This window comes from Coenobita brevimanus, chromosome 67 (assembly GCF_032717465.1).
Source record: "Coenobita brevimanus isolate Jiangsu-jjx chromosome 67, ASM3271746v2, whole genome shotgun sequence".
In the NCBI taxonomy this organism is placed as follows: Eukaryota; Metazoa; Arthropoda; class Malacostraca; order Decapoda; family Coenobitidae; genus Coenobita; species Coenobita brevimanus.
In genome coordinates, this window is record NC_137020.1 from 18927157 (window position 1) to 18951082 (window position 23926).

The following is a 23926-nucleotide window of genomic DNA, read 5'->3' on the forward strand; positions in this document are numbered from 1 at the left end:
TGTACCTTTGCCGATGACATTCTTAGGCATCACATTCCTTCACTGCACCACCAAAGAGTCAAAGTTACCGACACTGTGTTTTCATAATTCCCATTCATAAATACTTCAAATTATACATTCCATTTAATCCTTATTTCATTGTCATTTGTTAGTATCATTCCATTCTCATCCCTCACATTTTCAAGCTTTTATTATCTTAGTTCCTGCATTTTCCTATGTCTTTCCTAGATAATTTCCTATACAGTATTCAGAGCAGCTTAGACACGTACCCTCCTTAACCCCGTAACTGCGGGGCGTCACTTTCGTGACGCTCGGTCGCAAAGGATCATACAGCAGGGCGTCACTTTTGTGATTCTGTGTTATTTTGAATTATCCCGGGCTTTCAAGTGGTGGCTTGTATCATCTATCAGTACTGCCATGTCCAACACTAGGCAGCACTCCAAATCTCATCTGTACTCCCATCCATTGTTGACATTTTAGCGATTTTCCCCCGTTCCTGGTTCCCCTCCCTACCTCCCCTCCATTACCCTGTCCTCTCACCTCCCCGGCCGCGGTGCGCTAAGCAAATCTTCCCCGGATTTTTCCACAGATCTCATCCATTGAAATAAGCCCTATGCCCTATACTTATACAAAATAATATATACCAAAAAAAAATTAGGTAAGTGATAGTGGTATACACCAGGAATTGGCTAAGTATCACCTGACAACACCTTACATGCATTCATTCGCTACATTACCACGGTAATTTCCCCTTTGAATTTTGCCTTATAATCTATTTCTGTAATAAAAATATATATCAGAAAGGAAGGGAGAAGCCTAAGTGACATTTACATTCACCTGGAACTGCCTATTTCTTTATGTATTGCCAAGATTTTCTACCAATAATTTATTAGCATGTAAGTTAGCAGCTGTCAGCCCCATTGTCACTGTCAACCCTTGCCTTCTCAGATAAGCCACGGCATATAGTTCCTTGTCCTCCGCTGTGGTCAAAGTATGTCACACTCGCGCCCCACCATTTCTGCCGCTTCTGCGCCCATTGCAAAGGGCCCCGTGACCTTTACACTCAGAAAAACTCATGAGGGAAGCAGGAAAGGACTAAGTGACTCTGCAGTGGAACGTAAACTAGCAGAATTATCAATGGTGATGATGGATAATGATTTTGACCCTTCGGGGGATTCGTGTGATGAGCCGGGTGAGGAAATCGTGCCAGAAACTACTAGTACGAGTGCTTCAGTGTCCCAGGTTATCCCTAGCTCCAAGGGAAAGGAGCCATTAGTGCAGCAAGGGAAGGAATTTGGGAAGGGAGTGAAAAGGCGGCGTGTTAGCCCCGGAACAATGGCCCTGCGTGACCCAGCCCGCCATGAGTCCTGAGTTGATTCACCTCCCCGTTCCCCAAGCCCCACTTCACTCATTTCTTCCTCTCCTTCTGCTGAATTATCTCCAGAGTCTTCGTCGTCGGAGTCACCACCAGCATCAACAGTGAAGGCAGGCCGTAGAGGAAGAGGTAAATCCCTGACCCGTAAAAGTAGAGTTGCTAGTAGAGTAAGGGCTGCTAGTGCTGTACGGCAACCCAGGGTCAGTGCGAGTGACCTTGAACGTGATAAATCTGCCTCACAGCCACCCTCCACCCTCACCCACCCTACACCGCCACTACAGGGAATCCTGGACGCCTTCGCATGGATGGAAGGGTACGATTTTGTCCCTGAACATCTCGATTTTGACGAGAGTTCCTCAGGAGTACAGCCTGCCTTCACTCTTGACGAGGATGCTGAGTGTGTGGACTTCCTTTTGGCCTTCCTCAATGACGAAGTCATGCAGCACATATGTGATGAGACCAACAGGTATGAATCACAACGTGCTGCAAGTGGTACAGGTGCAGCCAAGATGCAACAGTGGTCCATGCTGGGAGTGCAGGAGCTGTATGTGTTCTTCGCCCTCATGCTTCTCATGCCACACTCAAAGAAGCATGAGTTGGAAGAATACTGGTCCATGGACCCCTTACTACCCTCACCCACCTTCAGTAAGTACATGGCCAGAGATCACTTCCGGAACATCATGGGAAACCTGCACTTTGCCAACAACGATGTACCTTCCCAAACCGACCCACTCTGGAAGATCCGGGAGATTCTGAGCAGAATGAAAGATAAGTTTATGACATTCTTCCACCCTTTTCAGAAGGTTGTCATTGACGAATCCTTGGTTTTGTTCAGAGGACGTCTTAGGTTTGTGCAGTACATTCCAAGCAAGCGGTATCGCTTTGGAATCAAGTTCTTTGTACTGGGCGACTGTAAGACGGGGTACATCCTTGACTTCATCATTTATTCAGCCAGCACTGTCGATCTTGATAAAACACACCCCCTTGGCTTCTCAGGCTGTGTAGTGAAAGTGTTCCTTGAAAGGTATTTTGGTGGGAATCATGTGCTGTATACAGACAACTATTAAACAGCACCGAAACTTGCCAAATACCTTTCAGAGCACGGCATCGGCTCCTGCAGCATTGTGAAGAGTAATCGTGCCCACTTCCCTAAATTCCCAGAGGCAGGAACCTCGCAGCGAGGAGACGTGCACCTACGCAAGTCTGAGAAGATGCTGGCAATACGGTGGCATGACAAGAGGGTCGTGCACATGCTCACCACCGTACATAAAGGGGAAATGACAGACAGTGGGAAGGTCGACCGTAGGACGGGCGAACCTGTGATGAAACCTGATGCTGTGTTAGACTACAATATCAATATGCGGCTGGTGAACAAGTCCGACATGATGATTGGAGAGATAGACTGCCTCAGGAAGAATACTAGGTGGTATAGGAAAGTTTTTCTGCATCTCATAGACATGACGATGCTGAACGCCTTCATCCTGTACAAGATGAAGGTCAAGCCACCCAAGTCCTTCTCCCTGAGGTTGTTGCCAGGACTTGTGTTCAGCAGCTGCTTGCAAGATATGGTAGGGTGACAGCAGCAACTCCAAGGCGCCATCCAGTAACACTTCCCGACAGACTTGAGCAGAGGGCTTACATGGATCGGCACAGACTGGTGCAAATGCCTGCCATAGGCAAGAGGAAGGCTGCGATCCGCAGGTGCCAGGTGAGTGCACATACCACCCAACGCACACCTGAGCACAAACGCACCTCTTGGCAGCGCGCTGAGTGCCAGGTTCCCCCTCTGTGTTACCTGCTTCTTTGACTACCACAGCCAGAAGCAGTTCTAAAAGTGCAAGTGGGAAAGGAAAGTAATGTGAAAAAAATGTGTAAATAATGTGTAAATAGCAAGTGAAAGCAATGGATGTACAGTACATATGATTGAAGTGTAATATAGTTTTATGTTACTGAAAGTGACAGTGAATAACATAGTGTAAGTAAAACAGAAGTGTAAATATTGAAAATACAATAGAAAATGTAAATAGAAATGTAAGTAATTAGTAATATAAGAATATGAGTACAAATACTTGATGTTATAACAGTGAAGGTGAATCCGTGGCTCTCTATGTATTTTACTGAATGAAAAATTGAATGACTTCAGTGACAATAAACTAATACTACTGAAGGAAACTTATGGATAAAGACTCCAGATATATATAAGTGTTATATAGTAATAGATATATAAAGTGTGGGGAGTTTTATGAATAATAAATGACAGAATACCAACAGCGAACTAGCGCAAGTGGGAAGGTCATACGCGCTCGTAATTTTCATTGCTTTCACAGTGTTCTTTTTTTGGAGTATGGATCCCAAACTACTTGATAATCATAGAGTAGTGTTTATAGTGTTAAAATCTGGCTGTGGTAATCATATTACGGGTTGTCGAGAAGTGTAAAGTGAAGGCTTCGTTACCCAACTTCAGAGGTCTCCACAAGTCCTACGGTAATCGACGAAGGCTCAACAAACATCCCAGGAGAAAGCTGAAGGTATGTGCCATAAGCATATGTAATTTTAATATTCTAGGACTAATAACTGATTTTTGGCAAATATTTTTTGAGAGTCTGTCGGAGCCCGAATAACCTCGCGGAACACGCAAAACATTGGGAAACATGCCCGCGGTGTAAGGGTTAATCATCATCTATCTTTTTCCTCCATTTCTTTACCGAAACATTTACATATTTCTTATTTTTAATATACTCCGGTTTCCTTCTTTACTTTTTTTTTTTTTTCTATCCACCACATTTACATCTTGTTTTGTTACATTGCTGCTGCTGACACACGATTTCATTCAGCTTAGGAATAACCCTCTAGTAGTAAAGGGATTAATGACGGATGTGCTTAACCCCTGCAGTTTGAAATGTCCTGGCTTGCATCGTTTATCATTCTCCTTTGCCTTCTCCTTCAGCTTCTCATTCTCCTCCACCACCTTTTTATTCTCGTAGCCCTCTCTCTCTCTCTCTCTCTCTCTCTGTGTTATCCAATAAGATAGATATGATGGAGGCATTTTCTGGATTTTTATTTCTCCCTCTCCTTCCCTCCCTCCCTTCCTACCTCCCTGTGTGTGTGTGTGTGTGTGTGTGTGTGTGTGTGTGTGTGTGTGTGTGTGTGTGTGTGTGTGTGTGTGTGTGTGTGTGTGTTCCACATACCTACTCGTTGTTCTGTTAGGTTAATCCCAAAGGTCTTGGAAGATAAACAACTGAGGTTCATTAAAGGAAAACTGTACAGATGTACTCCGTTTGATGTCCAGCCCCCAGCTGCTCTACTGAGAGAGGGTGAGCGTAGGAAGCCGGCTGCTTGCTTGCAGTTTTATAAAATTTGCTGATATAAGCTGTACAGGTCACGTACACAGGTTTAAGGTATTATGAATATATGTATATATGTTTATATATACACGGTTACAAGGTATGGTTGTATAATATGGTTACAATAATATAGTATGGGTACATGTGTGTGTGTGTGTGTGTGTGTGTGTGTGTGTGTGTGTGTGTGTGTGTGTGTGTGTGTGTGTGTGTGTGTGTGTGTGTGTGTGTGTGTGTGTGTGTGTGTGTGTGTGTGTGTGTGTGTGTGTGTGCGCGCGTGTGTGTGTGTGTCTCAACACATATTCACTTATCAATAACCATCTCGAATTCCTAAGTCACTCTCTCACAACTACCCACTTTACAGCCTAACAGTCCAATTGGAGCCAACGAGTCGTATTTATGTGAATGGGCCTTTTCAATACGCTTAACTTTCGACAGGAGTTGAAACAAAGAAATCTGTTTTAATAATGCGTTTATTCTTCATACATTCTTTATGTTTTTAATATTGTTACTGAACAGTGTATCATAGCCTCCCACTGTAGGAATAAATAAAATATAATGAATAGACAATGACCATTATTGTTATTATTATTATTATTATTATTATTATTATTATCATCGTTGATTTTCTTCCCGTTCCTCCTCCTCCTCCTCCTCCTGCTCCTCCTTCTCCTCTTCCTCTTCCTCTTTCTCTTCCTCCTCCTCCTCCTCCTCCTCCTCCTCATCATCATCATCATCATAACCATCATCATCATCATCATCATCATCATCATCATCAAAATCTTGACCATCATTATAATTAACATCATTCACAATCGTGTGAAAGATTTAGGAAGTGGAGTGATAGTATGAGGCACAAGGGCTTGATAATAAATGCAGATAAGACAAAGGTGATGGTATCTAGGGCTGGTGGCGGTACTGTCAAAGAAGAGAGTGGCCATGTGCGATTTGTCACACGAGCATAGGAAGTGATTCAATCTTGTGCAGTGTTTGTCATAAGTGGGTGCATAAGAGATGAACTGGTATTAGAGGTAGACCTCCAGATAATGCTGATTTCATGTGTGTGGTGTGTCGGGGAGAGTATATATAGATTGTCAAGGGTGAAAGGATTGACCTTACTGGTGTGTCTCTTGAGCGTGTGGAAGAATTTTATTTGGGAGACATGTTATGTGCTGGAGGTGATGCTGCAGCTAGCTCTGTGGCTAGAGTGAGGAGTGGTTGGAAGATGTTCAGGGAGCTGTTGCCTCTCCTGACATTGAGAGAGCTCTCCCTCCGTGCTATGGGATCTTTGTATGATGCTTGTGTTGGGTGTGCAATGTTGTATGGTAGTGAGACCTGGGTAGTAAAGGAAGAGGATAATCGCAGGCTCAAACGTACAGAAGTGACAAAGAAAAGATGGATGTGCAGTGCGTCCTTGAATGCGAGGCCTGGGGGGGGAGGGGCTAGGTTTACGATGGAGGAGTTAAGAAGATGGATGGGACAGGAGTGTATTGGTATTGCGATGAGGAGAAGTAGATTGAGATGGTCTGGGCATGTTGAGAGGATGGGGGATGACAATTGGATGCAGAAAGTGAGAAATGTTAACGCTGGGGATAGAGTTGCGAAAGGCAGACCGAAAAATACCTGGGACGAGGTCATAGAGTTTGACCTCAGGGATAAGGGACTGAAGAGGGAGGCTGCCAGAGATCGAGCTGCATGAAGTGCCCCCATTAAGTGATCAAGGCCGACGCATGCAGGCATGTTATAGCTTTTATAAACGAAACGAAACAAAACGAAACTATCATCATCATCATCATCAACGTCATCATTATCTTCTTCATCATCATTATCACTATCATCATTATCATTATCATCATCACCATCAATATCCTCGCCATCATTAAAATTAACATCATCATCATCATCGTCACCGTTATTATCAACGTCATCATTACCGTCATCACCATGATTATCATCGTTATCTTCATTGTCGTCATCATCATCATCATCATCAGGATAGAGTGGGGTAAGTTGTCTCCAAGGGTATGAGGCCTAGCCGCACGTTTTGAGTCCATTTGCAAACGACGAGTCCCAGTTAATTGATCAGGGTTATCGGTGCCATCTGTCGGCAAACACTGACACTAATGGTGGCACACACGATACAGGCTTCGGCATCCTTCTCACGTTTTTCAGATTCTCTCACATTTCATGAAAGTATTCAACTATTTCAGTGATCTCTTGTAAATAACAAATGTATGTAAAAACATCTTTGTAGTTTGAGGTAACTGTTGTGAGGATTCAAGACCACTGTGCACAAGAACTTAGCCTTCGGTCTGATGTGGTGGGAGTTTTTTTTTTTTTTTTTTTTTACATATAATTGGCGTAAAGGGAAAAAGGCTCCCCTGTGTCGAGAGGCAAATAGCCCACTGGTGGGCTCTTACCTCTCATTGATAAACTTACTCATTCGTACTTATTTATTCTGTTATATCTGATGCAAGATGACACGTGAATACAAGAGAACTAAATGTGTTTCCTACGGAACTGCTCTGAGCAATGCTCTCCAAGCATTTCAGGCCGGTGATCCACTGAAAGCAGTGTCAAGAAACTTCGGCATTCCTTGCAAGGTACTACGACGACATCGTGGTGGAAAAGTAAAAACTCCAAGAGCTTTAATGCTTGGCCGTTTCAGACCGGAGTTTGATGAAAAAATTAAGTCCTTGTTAGTGAACACTATTCAAGAAATGGAAAAAGCCCTGTTTGGCCTTACAGCTACTGATGTATGTCGCCTTGCCTTTGCTTTGCTGAGAAAATGAAAATTCGTCACCGATTCTGTAAGAAAACCAACATGGCAAGAAAAGACTGATGAAGAGCTTTTATGAAAAAGAAACCCATAGCTATCAGTAAGGAAACCGGAGGCAACAATAACGCAAAACAGTCCTGGTTTACATGAGAACAGAGTAAATACAACTCATGACAATGTTCTATTAAATGTTAGCATTAATGCAAACTCGGCGCCAGATGAAACCTCAGTTCTTCAGTCCCAGAGTCCACAACCTGGAACATCAGCAGTGAGTGAGGCAAAAGTTATACTTACACAACTGAGCAGCCCCGCTCAGAAGCGAAGCAGGAAAAGAAAAGTATAAAAGGCTGAGGTACTAACATCATTACCTTCCAAAACAAAAGTCTATATCTAGTGCACTAAAAAGAATACAGCAAAAAATATGCAGAAACTAGCCCCAAGAGGGTCATCCGATGAAGAGGAATGGTCTTGTTTAGTGTGTGGAGCACCATTTACTGAAAGCAGACCTTCTGAGACATGGGTACAGTGCACCTCTTGTAGAAAATGGGCACATCAAGAATGCACACCTGGATATGACTGGTGCATATGTCAAAACTGTGAATCTGGTGATAACTAAGTAGGCCTACATTTGATCTTTTGCTCACTAACCTTATTCCCTTACAGCGATTATAATAATCTTAGCTTCATACAATTAAGTACACTTAAGAAACATTCAGAGTTATATAAAAGCTACCAAAAAGTAACCAAGTACATTGATGTTTTATATTATTATTATTACTGAAGTTCAATTAACTGTCTTTTCTGTTCCTGTTTGTAGAGAGGATTGAATTCTGCTAAAACAGAATATATTTTGTTAAGTGAGGCAAGAAAAGCTTTCTTCGTACATATGATTGTCTTGAGAATAATCTTACTCAAGTTCAACCAGTACGTTTTTCAGTTGCATATGTTTCAGTTTCGGCTAATACTGAGCCATGTTTTTGAAAAGAAAGTCAGTAAAATTTAATTTTGTTTAAGTGACTTTCTTTAACACCTCTCATTAAATTAAAACACTGAATTTATATGGCAGGATAAAAGGCCTCCTCCAAGGGCGTTTTGCCCTACCCATGGGGTAAAAGGCCCATTTTTTTTTTAATGACATTTTCTCCAAAAAAAAAAAAAAAAAAAAAAATGGCGTGCGTACATAACATGCAGCACAGATAGCCATTACAGTAAGGCTTCTAAACATACCCGCCACACATCGATGACACTAACAGTTTAGATAATAGGGACCTTTTTAGGGGCGTCGTCTTAACTAACCTTACCCCATTAGTGCCATCATCATCATTATTGCCATCATTATCGTCATCACCACCACCATCATCATTATTGCCATCATCATCATTATCATCATTATTGCCATCATCATCATTATCATCATTATTGTCATCACGACCACCATCATTATTACTGCCATTATCATCATCATCATCATCATCATCATTATTGTCATTACCATCACCATCATCATCGTCATCATCATTATCGTCACCAACACTACCACCTCCACCATCATCATCACCACCACCACCACCACCACCACCACCGCCATCCTCCTCCTCCTCCTCCTCCTCCTCATCATCATCATCATCATCATCATCATCATCACCCACTTAAGGATGGTGTGAGATATGGATTCAGAAACAAGAACAGAGAAGCATGGAAACTGTAAGGACGATTTATGCCGAGTGAAACGAGTCAGACATTCACCAACGCATCAATCCCTCCCCCGGAATCCTGGCTCTACCTCACCAGCCTAACCACAGAGAAATATTAAGATGGCGAGAATTCTTGGCGAAGCTGCTACAGACGTAAATACCCTTTGACTACGAGAGGTCCGTATTAGGCTACAGAAAAAAAAAAAAAACTATCAAAGGCTATCGACAACACGAGACAATGAGGCAGGCAATCCATTTTTACACAGCCACAACCTTCCTTTAGAAAGCGAAGCACGACAATCGAATTTATTTCCTGGTCTCCAAATATATACTTCTGGGTGAACAAGGGCACTGAGGGCACACACTTTGTCCAAGGGTCTGACCGGCTTGGGAATCGAACCCATATATTTCCAGATCCGGGTTGCGTATGCTAACCATTACACCACCGACTCCCCTACCAAGCGGAAGGAAATCGTCTTCAGGTGGTCAGAGAAGACCGTGGTAATGAAACGGTCAGCGAGGACAGCCTGTGAACCGTAAGCTGAACCGACTCGTATGGGAATGTACAAAATAACACGGAAAAAAAGACGCCATCACACTGAAAGGGTTAAGTACTCAAAAAACACTTTATCGTATATCGTATAAAAAGGGTCTCGCTCTCTCTCTCTCTCTCTCTCTCTCTCAAACAGACCAGCCACCCCATTGGACTGGTTCTGAAGGACGAAATATCTCTGCTGTCTTTGTTGCTGGGCTGATCCTGTGCTCTCCTTAAACCCTTTCATTCCGATGCCGTCTTGGTTTCGCTCATTCTTATCTCCAGGCGATTTACTTCGATTTTGGGAAGAATTCTCATACTGAAGAGTCACTGCATGCCGTATTTAGCCCCCCTGTTCCGAAACCCTTTCTTAAAATTAATCTGGTCTTGTCACGGGTTAAGGAGAAAAGATGTTCTCGACCTGAGGAGGCTACTCCCTACAACCAATTATTTACAGTTATTTGTGTGTGTGTGTGTGTGTGTGTGTGTGTGTGTGTGTGTGTGTGTGTGTGTGTGTGTTCTTACGGTCTCCACCACATAAGACAATGCCGCATTTGCTCAGAATCCTCCTTTTTCTTCCAAACACTTCTCACATCGTGTCATTCCTTCATTTCTTACCAGTTCAGTTCAAACGTGGTACGTGTGTTCCTTGTCCAGAGAAACAAATACTTGTCTATTTTAATTTTTTTCAGGGGTTTTATGGAGTAATATTTTTATCTACGAATGACTGTGAAATGAGGCGGCACAAACCGTCGTCTCCTGTGCCAGTTTTGCGTGTTTCTGTGTGCTTCTTGTTTAGTTAAAGCATCCTGCATTCACTTGTAATAGTTGGTAATTTTTAATATTTCTAAAGGAGTAAGTCAAGTTCGAAAGGTACCGTCTTCTCTTGGTGTTTCATCATACATTTAAGTTTTTGATGTGTGTGTGTGTGTGTGTGTGTGTGTGTGTGTGTGTGTGTGTGTGTGTGTGTGTGTGTGGATCTTCATGTAAATCTTAGTAAACTGAATGGAATGAAAGGATTTTTACTCATCAGCTTTCCTGTTTTCCCTCACTCCTGCCAAGCTCAGTCTGTCTGTCTGTCAGCGTGTTTGTTTCTTTCCTGCCCTGAATGCATATCTTGTAAACTCTATGAAAGGAATTGCTCGTATTTAGGTTGAACACACACCACCCATCTTCCTAAAATATTGTACGTACATAAGAATATTTCACTGCTTTATCTGCTACCTCCAGTTGAATTTGATTATTCCCTACAAGAACAAATATATATAGTATCTTAATCTAATATTCCTGCTTCAACCTGACGCTTTTATTCAGCTTTGGGAGACTCTGACCATCTAAAGGTTAACTAAATGGAAACGATGTGGCCTTGGGTCAGAGTGAAATGAAGCTGAAGGGAAACCGTGAACGGATGCTTGCGGATGTAACTGGGAGAAAGTCTGTGGTGAATGAGAGTGAGAGCAGAGGAAGGCGCTGAAATACTGATGCAAAAGAGAGTTGTGGCAGTGTGTGAGTGAGTACAGAGGTGAGTGCAAGAATGATGTAGCGTGAGATGGCAGCAAATAACGGGAGGTAGGTAACAGCACACAAAGACTACTTGGTCCACTTTATCTTGGCCTAAAATTGCCACGTCTTTTTCTTCAGTGGTGAGCTGCACCAAGAGATTAACTCTAGAATTATGATGCTAGTCACGAAGTGCTACAGAAAGGATGCAGGGACGCAGTATTGTCTTATCCTCCCAATTAAATGTAACAGATTAATACTAAAAGTTAAAATATTGTTCTTGTAATGAAGAAGTGCAATGGGACGATATGGTAAACTACAGGGCTATCAGCGGATCTTTTAAGCCTGCTTTGGTGAGGGAAATATCGGGTGTGTATCGTATGATACAAAGCAAAAACTTCTTAATATACTTTAGATGATTGGGGAGAGTTTCTCCTGTGATGAATTAAGTGGTCTGAAGGTAGTAGGAATAAAAGAGACAAGACGTCATCACAGTGAATTTTTTAACTTCACTGATAGTGTTGTCTTCCTAATTATTCTTGCAGCTTTCAGACGACTTTACTCAACCTGAGAAAGGTCTCTTACTGAAGGAGTTAATGAAAATCCTCCTGTTTGAAAAATCTCTCGAGCTTAACAAATATTTCTGAAAGTAGCAATAATAAAAAGATAACGACATCGTAGTGATGGGGCAAAGACAATTCTTGGGAATCCTCCTCCAGACAGTCTCCTCGAAGTTATTAGTCCTAAACCTTTCCGCTGCGGTTGGAGGAAATGGGTAATACTGTATTTTGCTCACATTAACTAAGCGGAGAACTGCCATCTTTCCAACATGACATCTAAGTTGTTGCATGAGATTTACTCAGTAATATGGTGCTAGCCACGTGGATGTGCTATGGAGGAGATGTAGAGCCACAGTATTGTCTTGTTTTGCTACTGAGCTACGGGACATTGGGTGCAAAAGGATCTCCGCCCAGTGAAAATGAGTGAACTGTCGGTCATACTGAACTGAGAGAAATTCTAGCAATCAAACGATTAATCAACTCTTCCCTGGATGACGTACAATGTCTGAGCATGGATGATGGAAGTATTTTTGTGTCTTACTCCTTTGCGTGAATGTGTAAATAATTGCCAGCTTACTCTTGAAGTTAACTCCCTGAATATCAAGATATGTGATTTTATTCATTCTTGTAGCGTAATACAGGCGTCTCAGAATGAAGGGGTTAGATATTGCCTTCACCAAACTCTCTAACAACATTAAACTTTTCAGAAATGAATATAATAAACACGATGTTGGCTTTAGAAGGGGTTATGTTATTTTTTCTTAACTCTTGTTATACTGCTTCCATCAGCCATTTCAGTTTTCTCTTTACTTTCATCCCTTGCTGCACCATCTCCTTCAGCTGCTTTGATCCTAGAACGTGTGACTCTTGCCTGTTTTCCTGTACTGCCGTGGAATCTGTGTATCTCCTTAGGTAACTCCCTAGTTGTCCCTGTCCTTATCTTTCGCCATTACTCTTCTGAGCACCCGTACCCTCTCCCCCCACTTCTCTCTCTCTCTCTCCCTCTCTCTTTTTATGCATCCGTTTTTTCCCTCCAGTATTTGCTCTGTTTGTGTCTGTTCCAGTCAGTCATACAGTCTGTCTCTACGCACTCGTTTTTCCTTCCATTATTTTCTCTCTCTCTCTCTCTCTCTCCTATTAGACATATCCACATTGTTTCCACTGTGCTACAACACGCCTCTCCGTCCTGTATTGTCATTGGTCCAGAGGCGACCAACTACAGGGCGAGATTGTGAGGGCGCGGCGCAGAACGGTAATGGTGAAGTGTGGACGTGGAGGACGGTTGCAGCATTACAACACCAGAGAGAGAGAGAGGGGGAGGTGGAGGGGGCTGATATATCGTGTTGTCTGTCAGGCAGGTGGTGTCCCCTGGTACGATACAAGTTTCTCTCTCTTTCTCTCAACCCGTACTTCTTCACCTTTCCTCCCTCTCTTTATCTACACACACACACACACACACACACACACACACACACACACACACACACACACACACACACATTCATATAAATATAAATAGAGAGAGAGAGAGAGAGAGAGAGAGAGAGAGAGAGAGAGAGAGAGAGAGAGAGAGAGAGAGAGAGAGAGAGAGAGAGAGACAGAGAGAGAGAGAATTAGATATAAATAGACAGACAGATAGATAGACATAGATAGAGATTTAGATCCAGCTCTATGAGAAACACATTTCATGTGCGTACATACATGGATTTTTTTTTAACACTCTTGGCCTGAATTCCTAGACAGGAGCCAGGCACTGATACCACTACACCATGACGTGATAAAGACCATGTCATCCAAACTCTATGAAGAACCAGTTAATAATGCACTTATATTTAGTGATGACAGCATTGGTAGTTGACAGAAAATGCTGCCTTACATGATGGATAATTGAGAGTAATTTAGCTACATTTTTACTCTGGCCCCTGTATAGCATTTTGATGCTAATTATTGAAAATTCAGAATGCTAAACGTTTTCAACAGACGTAGAATATTTAGCCAGAATGTAGGTATCAGCCAATCTAAAAATGAACCGTAATAACAAATAGTATGAAGCCGAGGCAACACCGTACAAAGACTGTAACTGGAAGTCAACAAATCAGGTGAAGTCATTACTTGTAGTTTAGTCTTGGAATAAAGTCAGAATCATGTCATCCTCACACTGTTCACTACTTTTGTACGGTCACGTTTAATCAGTTATGTATTTGTTATTATGTTTTTGGCAGACGCTTTTTAGAAACTTAGGAGGCTTCTTAATTAAAGGGTGTAAATAAAGCAACTATTATACTCCTTTGAATATGACAGGTCTTTCCTAATTCGAATAAAATCACCTGAGATAGGAAGAAATAATAGTAAAGAAGTAAAATGTTGTATCCAGCCCCGGTTACCTTATGACAAACCTAGAGGGAGTACAGCCAATGATGACAAAGAACCTTCATCATCATCGTCAGCATCTTCATTACCTCAACCAGACAGTACAGTCCATTAATCTCTGGGTTCGGCGAAATAGAGAAATAAAAAGAGGAAAGCACAAAAGTAGGAGAACAACCAATACAGTCTACGCAGTTGGTCGTACATCGGTTCAGTTAACATCTAAGCCTTCATAATGCTGGGCTTTACCTCACAGATGTAACAAATTACACACACACACACACACACACACACACACACACACACACACACACACACATACAACCTGCTTCATATTACCTGCGGATTACAACAATTCCGCCGATTGCAAAATTAAAAAGAGCAGCCCTCGTCATGTGCATCTCCATACACAGTTCATCCATTCATTTCGGTCAACCGTCATGCTTTTTGGTCCCTCAACGCCCATACCTACCTGACTGCCAATGAGGGTGCTGTACAGTTATAGTGCCGTACAGTTATCGTTGGATGAGTAGATTTCCTGTACTCCTTTTAGTCATGCAGCCTATAATTAACATACCTTCATCTTCACTGCTGAGTTGTTACAGTAGATTAACACTAAAATTCTATGCAATTGACAAAGACGTGCCATGAAACGGATGTACAGCTATATCATTTTCCAGTTCAGCCTGTGAGCTACCGGGAATAAATAAAAAATCTGTGCCAAGTTAAGGTGAAAGAACTATAGCATCTCTTCCTTACCCGAGCATTTCTGCTGATGGCACGATATTATTTCTTTACATGATTACGCAATGCAGTTTTTATCAGTGTTAAACCATATGAAGAGCATACAAGTGAACAGTAAGGCAGGTGGGGTAGGCAAAACAATTCACCCAAGAAGAGCTGTAAGAACGCTTACTAAACTGACGACAGTAATGGTTTTAGTGACTACGCTCTTTTTACTCGAACTTGGCCTAAACTGCCACGTCTCCATCTGGAATACTTTCCTAAGTCTCAGTTGTGTGTAAGATCGTTTGTTTATTTTGTATCTTCAACCATGCAGCTAAAAAGCTCATCACATCCAAACTGGACTGAACAACGAAGTCAAAGATACAAAACAAAATTAATCCTGATAACAGCAAACTAAGAAGGCAACTTGCCCGTAGATTTTTTTTTTTTTTTTTTTTTTTTTTTTTTTATGAATACGACCCCAGAAATCTTCCTACATTCTATATCTCTGCCACGATTGGTTGTAATGGCCTACACTATAGTTCATTCACTTTAAGCTGGCAGAGATTTTTGTCTTTTTGCAGCCTATTTCCCAGTCCAGAGGTAGAATAAGACAATACAAGAGTCCTGCATTCTTTCCACAGTACTTCTTCGTGACTAGCACCGTATTCTAGCGTTAGCCTTCCTAGAGTTTAACACTCAAGGTCGAGAGATGGAAATTTTATGCCTTGTTAAAGTGAGTTGAATGTAGAGGCATTGGCTGTAAAATTACTGGTACATGTTACCTGTCAGCGAAACAAAGGATTTCTTCATCATAGAGTTACAAATATTTGGAGCAAATGGCCATGCAGTGCGGCAGACTGTTGTAGAACTTGCTATCATTATCTGCTGACTCATACATCGAACATCACATCATAACTGTAGGCTGTGCTCCGTTATACAGCCAATAGCCTGGAAAGAACCTACAGATTTGTTTATGTTTTCTTTGCACTTCGTTGTACACACACACTCTCTCTCTCTCTCTCTCTCTCTCTCTCTCTCTCTCTCTCAGTACTCACCTGGCGAAGACGCAGAACAGTATGAAGAACACTATCTGCACGAAGAGGGCCAGAGGGCCGTGTGCGTGTGAGAGCTTCATGGCTGCACTGCTGATGCTGCGAGGTGCCTGGTGAAGCGGAGAGACAAGTGATATAATGGGGTAAAAAGGCAGGCAATATCATTGTATATACAGAGCATCCAGCAAGATTTTTGAGAAATTCAAGATAATTATCCTAAGCCAAATGATGAGTTAAAAAATCTCAAGTCAACGTGGGTACAACTCTCAGCCGATATGGGTCTGTATTTCTGACGACCCTATTGGTTAGTTATGAGGAAAACCATATCCACCCATAAGGTCATTAGTAACCGTAGCTCTGTAATGGTGGAGAATAGTTCCCATGTTGATATCGAATTATTATACAAATTTTGCCCCAGAATAAACTTTTGGAATTTCTCATAAATCTTGCGCGACGGCCTATATAGGGCTTTCACCTCAACTTGACCGACATTTTTGTTCATTTGCATCCTAATTTACGTAACTCTGGTAGATAAAGAAAAAAACATCGCTCTTCATCCTTCCTTTAGCACTTCGTGACTGGCATCATTTTCTAGTGTTATTCTGTTATTACATCTAACCACTCATGATAAACAAAATGGTAGCTTTAAGCCAAGTTAAGGTGAAAAGAGTACGGTAAAAGTTGGGTGTAGGAGATGACAGTAGGAAAGATTATATATATATATATATATATATATATATATATATATATATATATATATATATATATGTAAGAGTAACAAGGCAGGTGATATGACCATAAAATAAATGCAAGTCGGCTGCAGGAGTCAGAAAAACGAGAGTAAAAACACTGACAATGAAAACAAGTAAAGTCCAGCACTATGACTCGAGATGGGAAAAACTGGTTGTGGGAGTTACTGATGCATCCAGGCGATATAACCCTAATAAAAATGAAAGTGTTGTAAGTTGGGTACAGCAGCTGACAATACAGAACAGAAGAAAAAGACGATATAAAGAAAAGACGATATATAAGAATAAAAACGCGGACGATACTTGACAGAACGTCAAACAGATACCGTATAAAAGAAAAAATCGGCATGAAAGTATAAAGAAGCTGATGATATATATAAACATAGAGAGAGAGAGAGAGAGAGAGAGAGAGAGAGAGAGAGAGAGAGAGAGAGAGAGAGAGATGTTAAAAATACGGACAAGAAATGGTGGCATGGGAGACGTATACGGTAATACGGAAATAATGGCTGGTGAGATTAATGAGTCCAAGATAACAATGGACAGTTCTGTGTTTGAGGATCCTGGTGAAAGTGAGGAGGGTTGGATAGGCCTATGGGATGACAGTTAATGAGGGCGATACAGACACATCTTCTCGTCGATGAACCACTTCAGTCTGATTCTTGCCACTTCCAGACGTCTAGTGGTCTAGTGGGTTAAGTGGGTTAAGGCGCTCTAACAGGGTGTGACCAGTAAAGGTAAAAATTGGAGAAAGGTTGGGGTTTGCTGTTCGCATAATGCCACTCAATGGCGGGGACTGTTTTTTCGCATTAAATCTGTGAACTAAGCAGTCTAGTTCCAGGCAACGTCGCTCCAGATCGGATAATAAAGGGGAGGATGATGGATGCCTATTTTTAGACAATGTTATTTACCCCTCCCCCCCAAAAAAAAAAAATCGCTCGTAATGAAGGGGTTAACGGACACTATACAAGATATTTCACCTCTCTAGTAAGAAAAATCGTAAGCCGAATGGAAGCGTCTGGAGGTACCAGAAATACGGTATAAAAAATGCGTCATGGGAATCAGGGGCTTAAGAGGCTCACTAACACACCTTCCTCACCAGGTAGTTTCTGTATGTCGTAGGCTACCTTAATAACTTCCGTTTTCTGTGCCGCCTAAATCGATATAAAAAGTATATGGGTAGCATACAAGAGGATAATAAGGTGTAATAGGAAATATGATAAGGTGTAATGCCGGAAATTAGTTAACCTCTGCAACTCGATCATAAGCCCCTCATTCTTGCTGCCTCCAGACAATTTTATTCAGTTCTGGAGAGACGTTTCAACTAGCCCAAGTTACATAAACTTGTCTGGAAGTAGCAAGGGCAAACCAAGTAGAATTCGCCACTTGCTTCAAGGCGTTCAAAGGAAGCCTGCAGAGGTGACGATAATACAAGGAGGTGGTTGGCGGTAAAATGGGGTACACGAGGCATTCTTGCACATATTCAGCAGTTTACTTGGTTTCTTCCACCTTGATTGCTCTGCTTCTTTCACTTTCATATTCTCCTGTATGATATCAAAGTCTTCCTGAGCCTTTTCATACGGTGATATCTTTCTCATATTCTTCTAGTTTTCTAAAGACGATAATTCAGCACAGCAGTGATTCTCGAATTTAACCCCTCATCGTCAGTCTGTTCTAAGCCTGGATAAACTCTTCTGGTTGCAGGAAAGGTATGATAAAAATGACGTTAATAAACTAATCTGGTAGCAGCACTACCAAAGGTAAAAGGGACGTCCTCGGAATGAAGTAATTAAAAATGACACAATTTGTACAAGGAACATACGAAACAGATGCCAACGTCAGATGCGTAAGTGCACTGGGGAGGAGTAGGAGTCTGGGAGCCGCCTGAACGAACAACAGTACTACAAGGGCCAACAGTGAGAAGGTCTGATAATAGGGATATGATAGGGAGACTGGTAGTGGTGGTTAGTGCTGGAGGTTGATGGGATGGGTGTTTGTGGCGGATGGGGATAGTGATACTGGTGGACGGTGGTAGTAGTGGTGGGTGGTGGTGATTGTGGTAACTGGTGGCATGATGGTAGTGGTGGATGGTTGTAGTAGTCGTGGAAGTAATGGCAGGTGGTGGTGACAGTGGTGGACAGTGGCGGCAGTGGTGGATGGTGGTGGCAGTGGCGAGTGGTGGTGCGAGTGGTCGGTGATGGTAATAGTGGCAGTAATGATGGGTAGTGGTAGTGGTGGTGGTGGTGGTACTGGTGGGTGGCGATTAAGTGATGGTAGTGGTGGGTGGTGGTGGTACTGGTGGGTGGTGATGGTAGCAATAGATGGTGGTAGGCTAATAGTGGTGGGTGGTGGTGGCAGTGGCGGTGGTGGTGGTGGTAATAGTAGTTGTGGTGGTGGTAGTGGTAGAGGTAGTGGTGGTAGTTCTGGGTAGTTTTTTTTTTTTTTTTTTTTTATGTGTCCGACTCTGGGCATAGGCTTCACAGCCTGCTATCAAGGCCCAGCAGTCCTCCTACATACCATACACCTCTACATGTCACCACTTCGGCGCTAACACCCACCGTCCATATGGAATACATGCTAGGGCTGTCTCATACAGGACTGGTGTATTGGTATTAGCGGGGGTATTTTTACGACATGTCGGCCGGTCTTCTGGTAGATCAGTAAAGCCTGATTTAATGAAATTCAAATCCTTAAACTGTTCCCTGCCCCAGCCGGGATTTGAACCTGGGCCCGTTAGGACCGCACGCCACCTCTCTACCGGTTGAGCCACCGCCTCCCCCAGTAGTGGTGATGGATGGTGGTAGTAATGGTAGTAATGGTGGGGGTGGTAGTAGTGGTGTTACTGATTGGTGATGATACAGTAGTGGCGGTAGTGGGGGGCGGTGGTAGTAGTGGTGGTCGTGGTCGGTGGTGGTAATAGTGGTGGTAGTAATAGATGATGGTATTAATGTAGGCGGTGGTAGTAGTGGTGGGTAGTGGTACTGGGCGATGGTGATAGTGGTGGATGGTGGTGGTGGTGATAATGGTGTTGGTGGCTGGTAGTGGTAGACCGCTGATGGCAGTTTGGTGATTGTAAGGATAGACAGAACTGAATGTGACTGGGTCCACAGACTTGTGGTAAACGTTAGCTGTATGAATGGCTGGCTAATGTTGTTGATGTTGTCTTTAATGCTGTTGTTGTTGTTGCTGTCGTCGTCGTCGTTGTTGTTGTTGTTGTTGGTGGTGGTGGTGGTTATGGTGGCAGCGGTTGTGGTGGTCATAGTGATGGTGGAAGCTATGGTGGTGGTGGCACTGCTTATGATGGTGGTTGCCGTTGTTGTGGTGGGTGTGGTGGTGGTGGTGACGGCGGTGGTTGTGATGGTATTGGTGGGTGTGGTGGTGATGGTGTAGAGGTGGTTATATTGGTGGTGGTGGTGGTTACGTTGATGATGGTTGTGTTTGTGGTGGTGCTGGCGACGGCGGTTTTTTTTTTTTTTTTTTTTTTTTAATGTGTCCGACTCTGGGCATAGGCTTCACAGCCTGCTATCAAGGCCCAGCAGTCCTCCTACATGCCATACACCTCTACATGTCACCACTTCGGCGCTAACACCCACAGTCCATATTGAATACATGCTAGGGCTGTCTCATGCAGGACTGGTGTATTGGTATTAGCGGGGGTATTTTTACGACATGTCGGCGGGTCTTCTGGTAGACCAGTAAAGCCTGATTTAATGAAATTCAAATCCTTAAACTGTTCCCTGCCCCAGCCGGGATTCGAACCTGGGTCCGTCAGGACTGCAGGCCACCTCTCTACCGATTGAGCCACCTCCTCCCCCAGTAGTGGTGATGGATGGTGGTAGTAATGGTAGTAATGGTGGGGGTGGTAGTAGTGGTGTTACTGATTGGTGATGATACAGTGGTACTGGTGTGTGTGTGTGTGTGTGTGTGTGTGTGTGTGTGTGTGGTAGTACTGGTGGATGTGGTGGGAATGGTTGTGGTAGTGGTTTTGATGGTGGTGGGTGTGGTTATTTATGGTGGCTGTGGGTGTGGTGGTAGTGGTAATGGTAGTGGTTGGTGTTGGTGGCAGTGGTGGTGGGAATGGTTGGGGTGTTGGGGTAGTGATAAGTGTCATGGTAGAAGTGGTAGTTAATGCAGTACTGGTAGTTGTGAGTGATGACAATACTGGTAACAGTGGTAGTAGAAGTAAGTTTGGTAGCAGTGGTGGTAATGTTAATAGGTGCGATGGTAGTGATGGTTGTGGCTGTGGTAGTAGTGATGATAGAAGCAGTGGTAGTGTTGGTAGTAAGGTGGTAGTGGCGGCGGTAATGTTGGTAGTAGGGTGGGAGTAGCAGTAGTAGTGTTGGTAGTAGGGTGGTAGTAGCAGTGGTAGTGCTGGTAGTAGTGGTGACCGTGAAGGGGCTAGAGCTAGTTGTTGGAGTAGGCAGTACGGCTGGTTGATTGAAGATAAGTACTTTTATTGGCGAAATGAACTGAAATTGGCGATAAGCTGAAGGTTTAGAATTGGCGTAAGAGAGTGTATGTTTGGCGGCTGAGGACTGAATAGAAATCAAGCCTAAGTAAGTGTTACGCACGAGTGTGGGGTTGGGTGTTGAGGTTGACGGAATTAATATAAATGAATGATAAGCCTACACACTTGTTGACAACTATGACGTGAGGGTGAGGTTCGATTTTGATGAAATAAATAAAACTTAATGATGATGCTAGGATATAAATGCGCTGACACCTTCAATACAAGTACGTTCTCTGTATTGTGGTCTTGCTGTCTAAGGACGATTTTACTCAGCTTTGAAGGGTGTCTTGTATGGAAGTGATTAATGAAGACTATATCAAACACATTCAGTTAATAAGACCCTCTAGCGTAGCTGAAAGAACTGTTTGGAAACAGCAGAATGAGATTATCCCTCTAACACTTTCAGGCTCTTAGGTTTTACTCTCAGCTGAGTAAAATCGTCTGTCAATAGCTGAAACTGATTAATAAAGATATCACGGGCATGAAAGAGTTAATAGCATCAGTATCAACACCTTCAGGGTCCTTCGACTCTCAGATGAATAAATAATTTGGTTTTAGTTCAAATAGAATATCTGAGCTGTTCCCATCATGAGCGGGTCAATCTATGTTTTGGAAAATATCGAAGTTATGCCTGTGAATCATGTAGCGTTTACCAACATATTGTAGTTAATCTTGTAACCTCCCAACTATTTTATTCAGCTAAGAAAAGGTCTCTAGTTGTGACGGGGTTGATGAAAGCCTATCCTTTCTAGTTCTTAAGTTCAATAAAATCGTCATAAGTAAACGCTGCCACCAAACGATTTCACCCACCTTAGAGAACACTTCAAATTTAAAGAAGTTAGATGTAGCCCTTACTGACCTCTCAGGATTTTTTTTTTTTTTTAGTTGAACAAAGTCGCCTGGAGGTTGCAAGGCAAATAAATTCGTCTTCCTACTTGACAGGGCAAAGTGATGACGTGAGTGTTAATCCCGTCGCTACTATTGCGTATCACTTTACGCTTGCCACCTCCAGCCCAATGCATTTAATTCGGGAAACACCTGTTGTACTGATGAGCTTAACGAAGGCTATGCAGTGTATGACCCGTCCAGCTCAAACAATCTCCCATATTCATAGCACAGTCATCTGGTGACAGCAGGAGTTAACTAAAAAGTCATCGTACTGAAGGGACCAATCTATGGATATAATGAAATCGTTGTTGTTGTTCTTGGTGGTGGTGGTGGTGTGTGTAGGGGGAGGGCTGGAGCACAAGGTAAAGGTAGCGCCATAAAAATGTACACGAAATACAAGTATCCTCTTTACTACATGGACGTATTCTTTGTTTATCTTTGTTATCGCCATACGATTTTATTTTGTTTAGGAGCGACACTTATCTGTAATGTTACATATAGCTCCATTCAACCCCTCACTACAACGTTGCTTCCCCAAGACGAATGAAAGAGTCTGTAACAGGAACACTAAAAAAATACAAATGACTTACTTGTGTTGGTGTTAAAGGATGGATGCATAAAGGTATAACGGTGTGGTTATTACGTAGAAAAAATGACAGGAAACGCTCATGCTTAACCTCTTTGATTTGATGACGTTGTGCATTTCGTTCAAGCTACTCTGACGATTTTATTTAGGTAGGGAGTGCGTTTCTTCACTGGAAAAGTCTCTACTGAGCTGAATAAAATCGTCTGTAAGTAACGAGGATGATATAAAAAATAAGACGTCCGTTTGCATGTGTCAGAAATATTGTGCTAATGAAAAGGAGTCGTGTGGGGAAGTGTGGTGACAGCTCAAGGAGAGATATGGTTGTGATGAAGTAAGAGTGGTGAGTATGGTAACAAAAAATTCTGTATAAATGTGTGGTTGTTGTGGTGGTAGTGGTAATATTGCATGGTGGTGGTAATAATTTATATGAATTGAAAATCTTGGTAGTAGCAGTAGTGTTAGTAGCATTGCTAGTAGTAGTAGTAGCAGCAGTAGTAGTAGTAGCAGCAGTAGTAGTAGTAGCAGCAGTAGTAATAGTAATAGCAGCTGTAGTAGTTGTTGTAATAGTAGCTGTAGTAGTTTTTGTAACAGTAGCTGTAGTAGCAGGAATAGCACTAGTAACTGTAGTGAATACTGATGGTAGTTGGTGGTGGTAATAATTTATATGAATTGAAAATCTTGGTAGTAGCAGTGGTGTTAGTAGTAGTGCTAGTAGTAATAGTAGCTGTAGTAGTGGCAGCAGTAGTACAAGTAATAGCAGTTGTAGTAGTTGTAATAGTAGCTATAGTAGTTCCTGTAATAGTAGCTGTATTTGTAATAATAGTAGTAGTAGTAGTAGTAGTGAATACTGATGGTAGTAATACGAAGTAAAGAAGCACCTTTGTTCCGAAACGTCCACGTCCACGCGAAGCCAAGCACCTAATGGTTACCTCTTCACAGTCCCACCTACCAGCTCTTCTCCACTACACATGCCACAAAACGTCTCATATCCCTTCGTACTTTTTTCTTCCAACGTAGCGGTTAGAGACTTTGAAGATGATGCTATGGGGAGCGAAATTTAGTGGTACTTATGATCATGCTTACCTCAGCCAATCGCAGCCCAGCATTCTCGATGTCATGGGAATCCTGTGCCGTGATTGGCTGACAGCTGGCGTCACTCCCACCGCCTCGGCCAATGGGAGAGCAGGAGACACTGACGGCATGTTTGGTGAATATTGATACGGAATTCATAAGGCCATTCGGGAATATAAATTTGATGCAAAGC

The 23926-nt window shown here is 42.6% G+C and overlaps 1 protein-coding gene across 1 annotated transcript in view; it reads right to left on the reverse strand.

The window, feature by feature from the left end:
- LOC145405524 (ammonium transporter Rh type B-like) overlaps positions 1 to 23579 on the reverse strand; it is a 152860-nt gene extending 129281 nt beyond the window's left edge. Inside the window, exons 1-2 of the mRNA XM_080276867.1 lie at positions 23541 to 23579; positions 15936 to 16042 (exon numbers count right to left, since the gene is read on the reverse strand). Coding sequence (XP_080132993.1) covers positions 15936 to 16015 — 80 coding nt within the window. The 5' untranslated portion in view covers positions 16016 to 16042; positions 23541 to 23579. The remainder of the gene's footprint in view (positions 1 to 15935; positions 16043 to 23540) is intronic.
- Between the last annotated feature and the right edge of the window lie 347 nt (positions 23580 to 23926).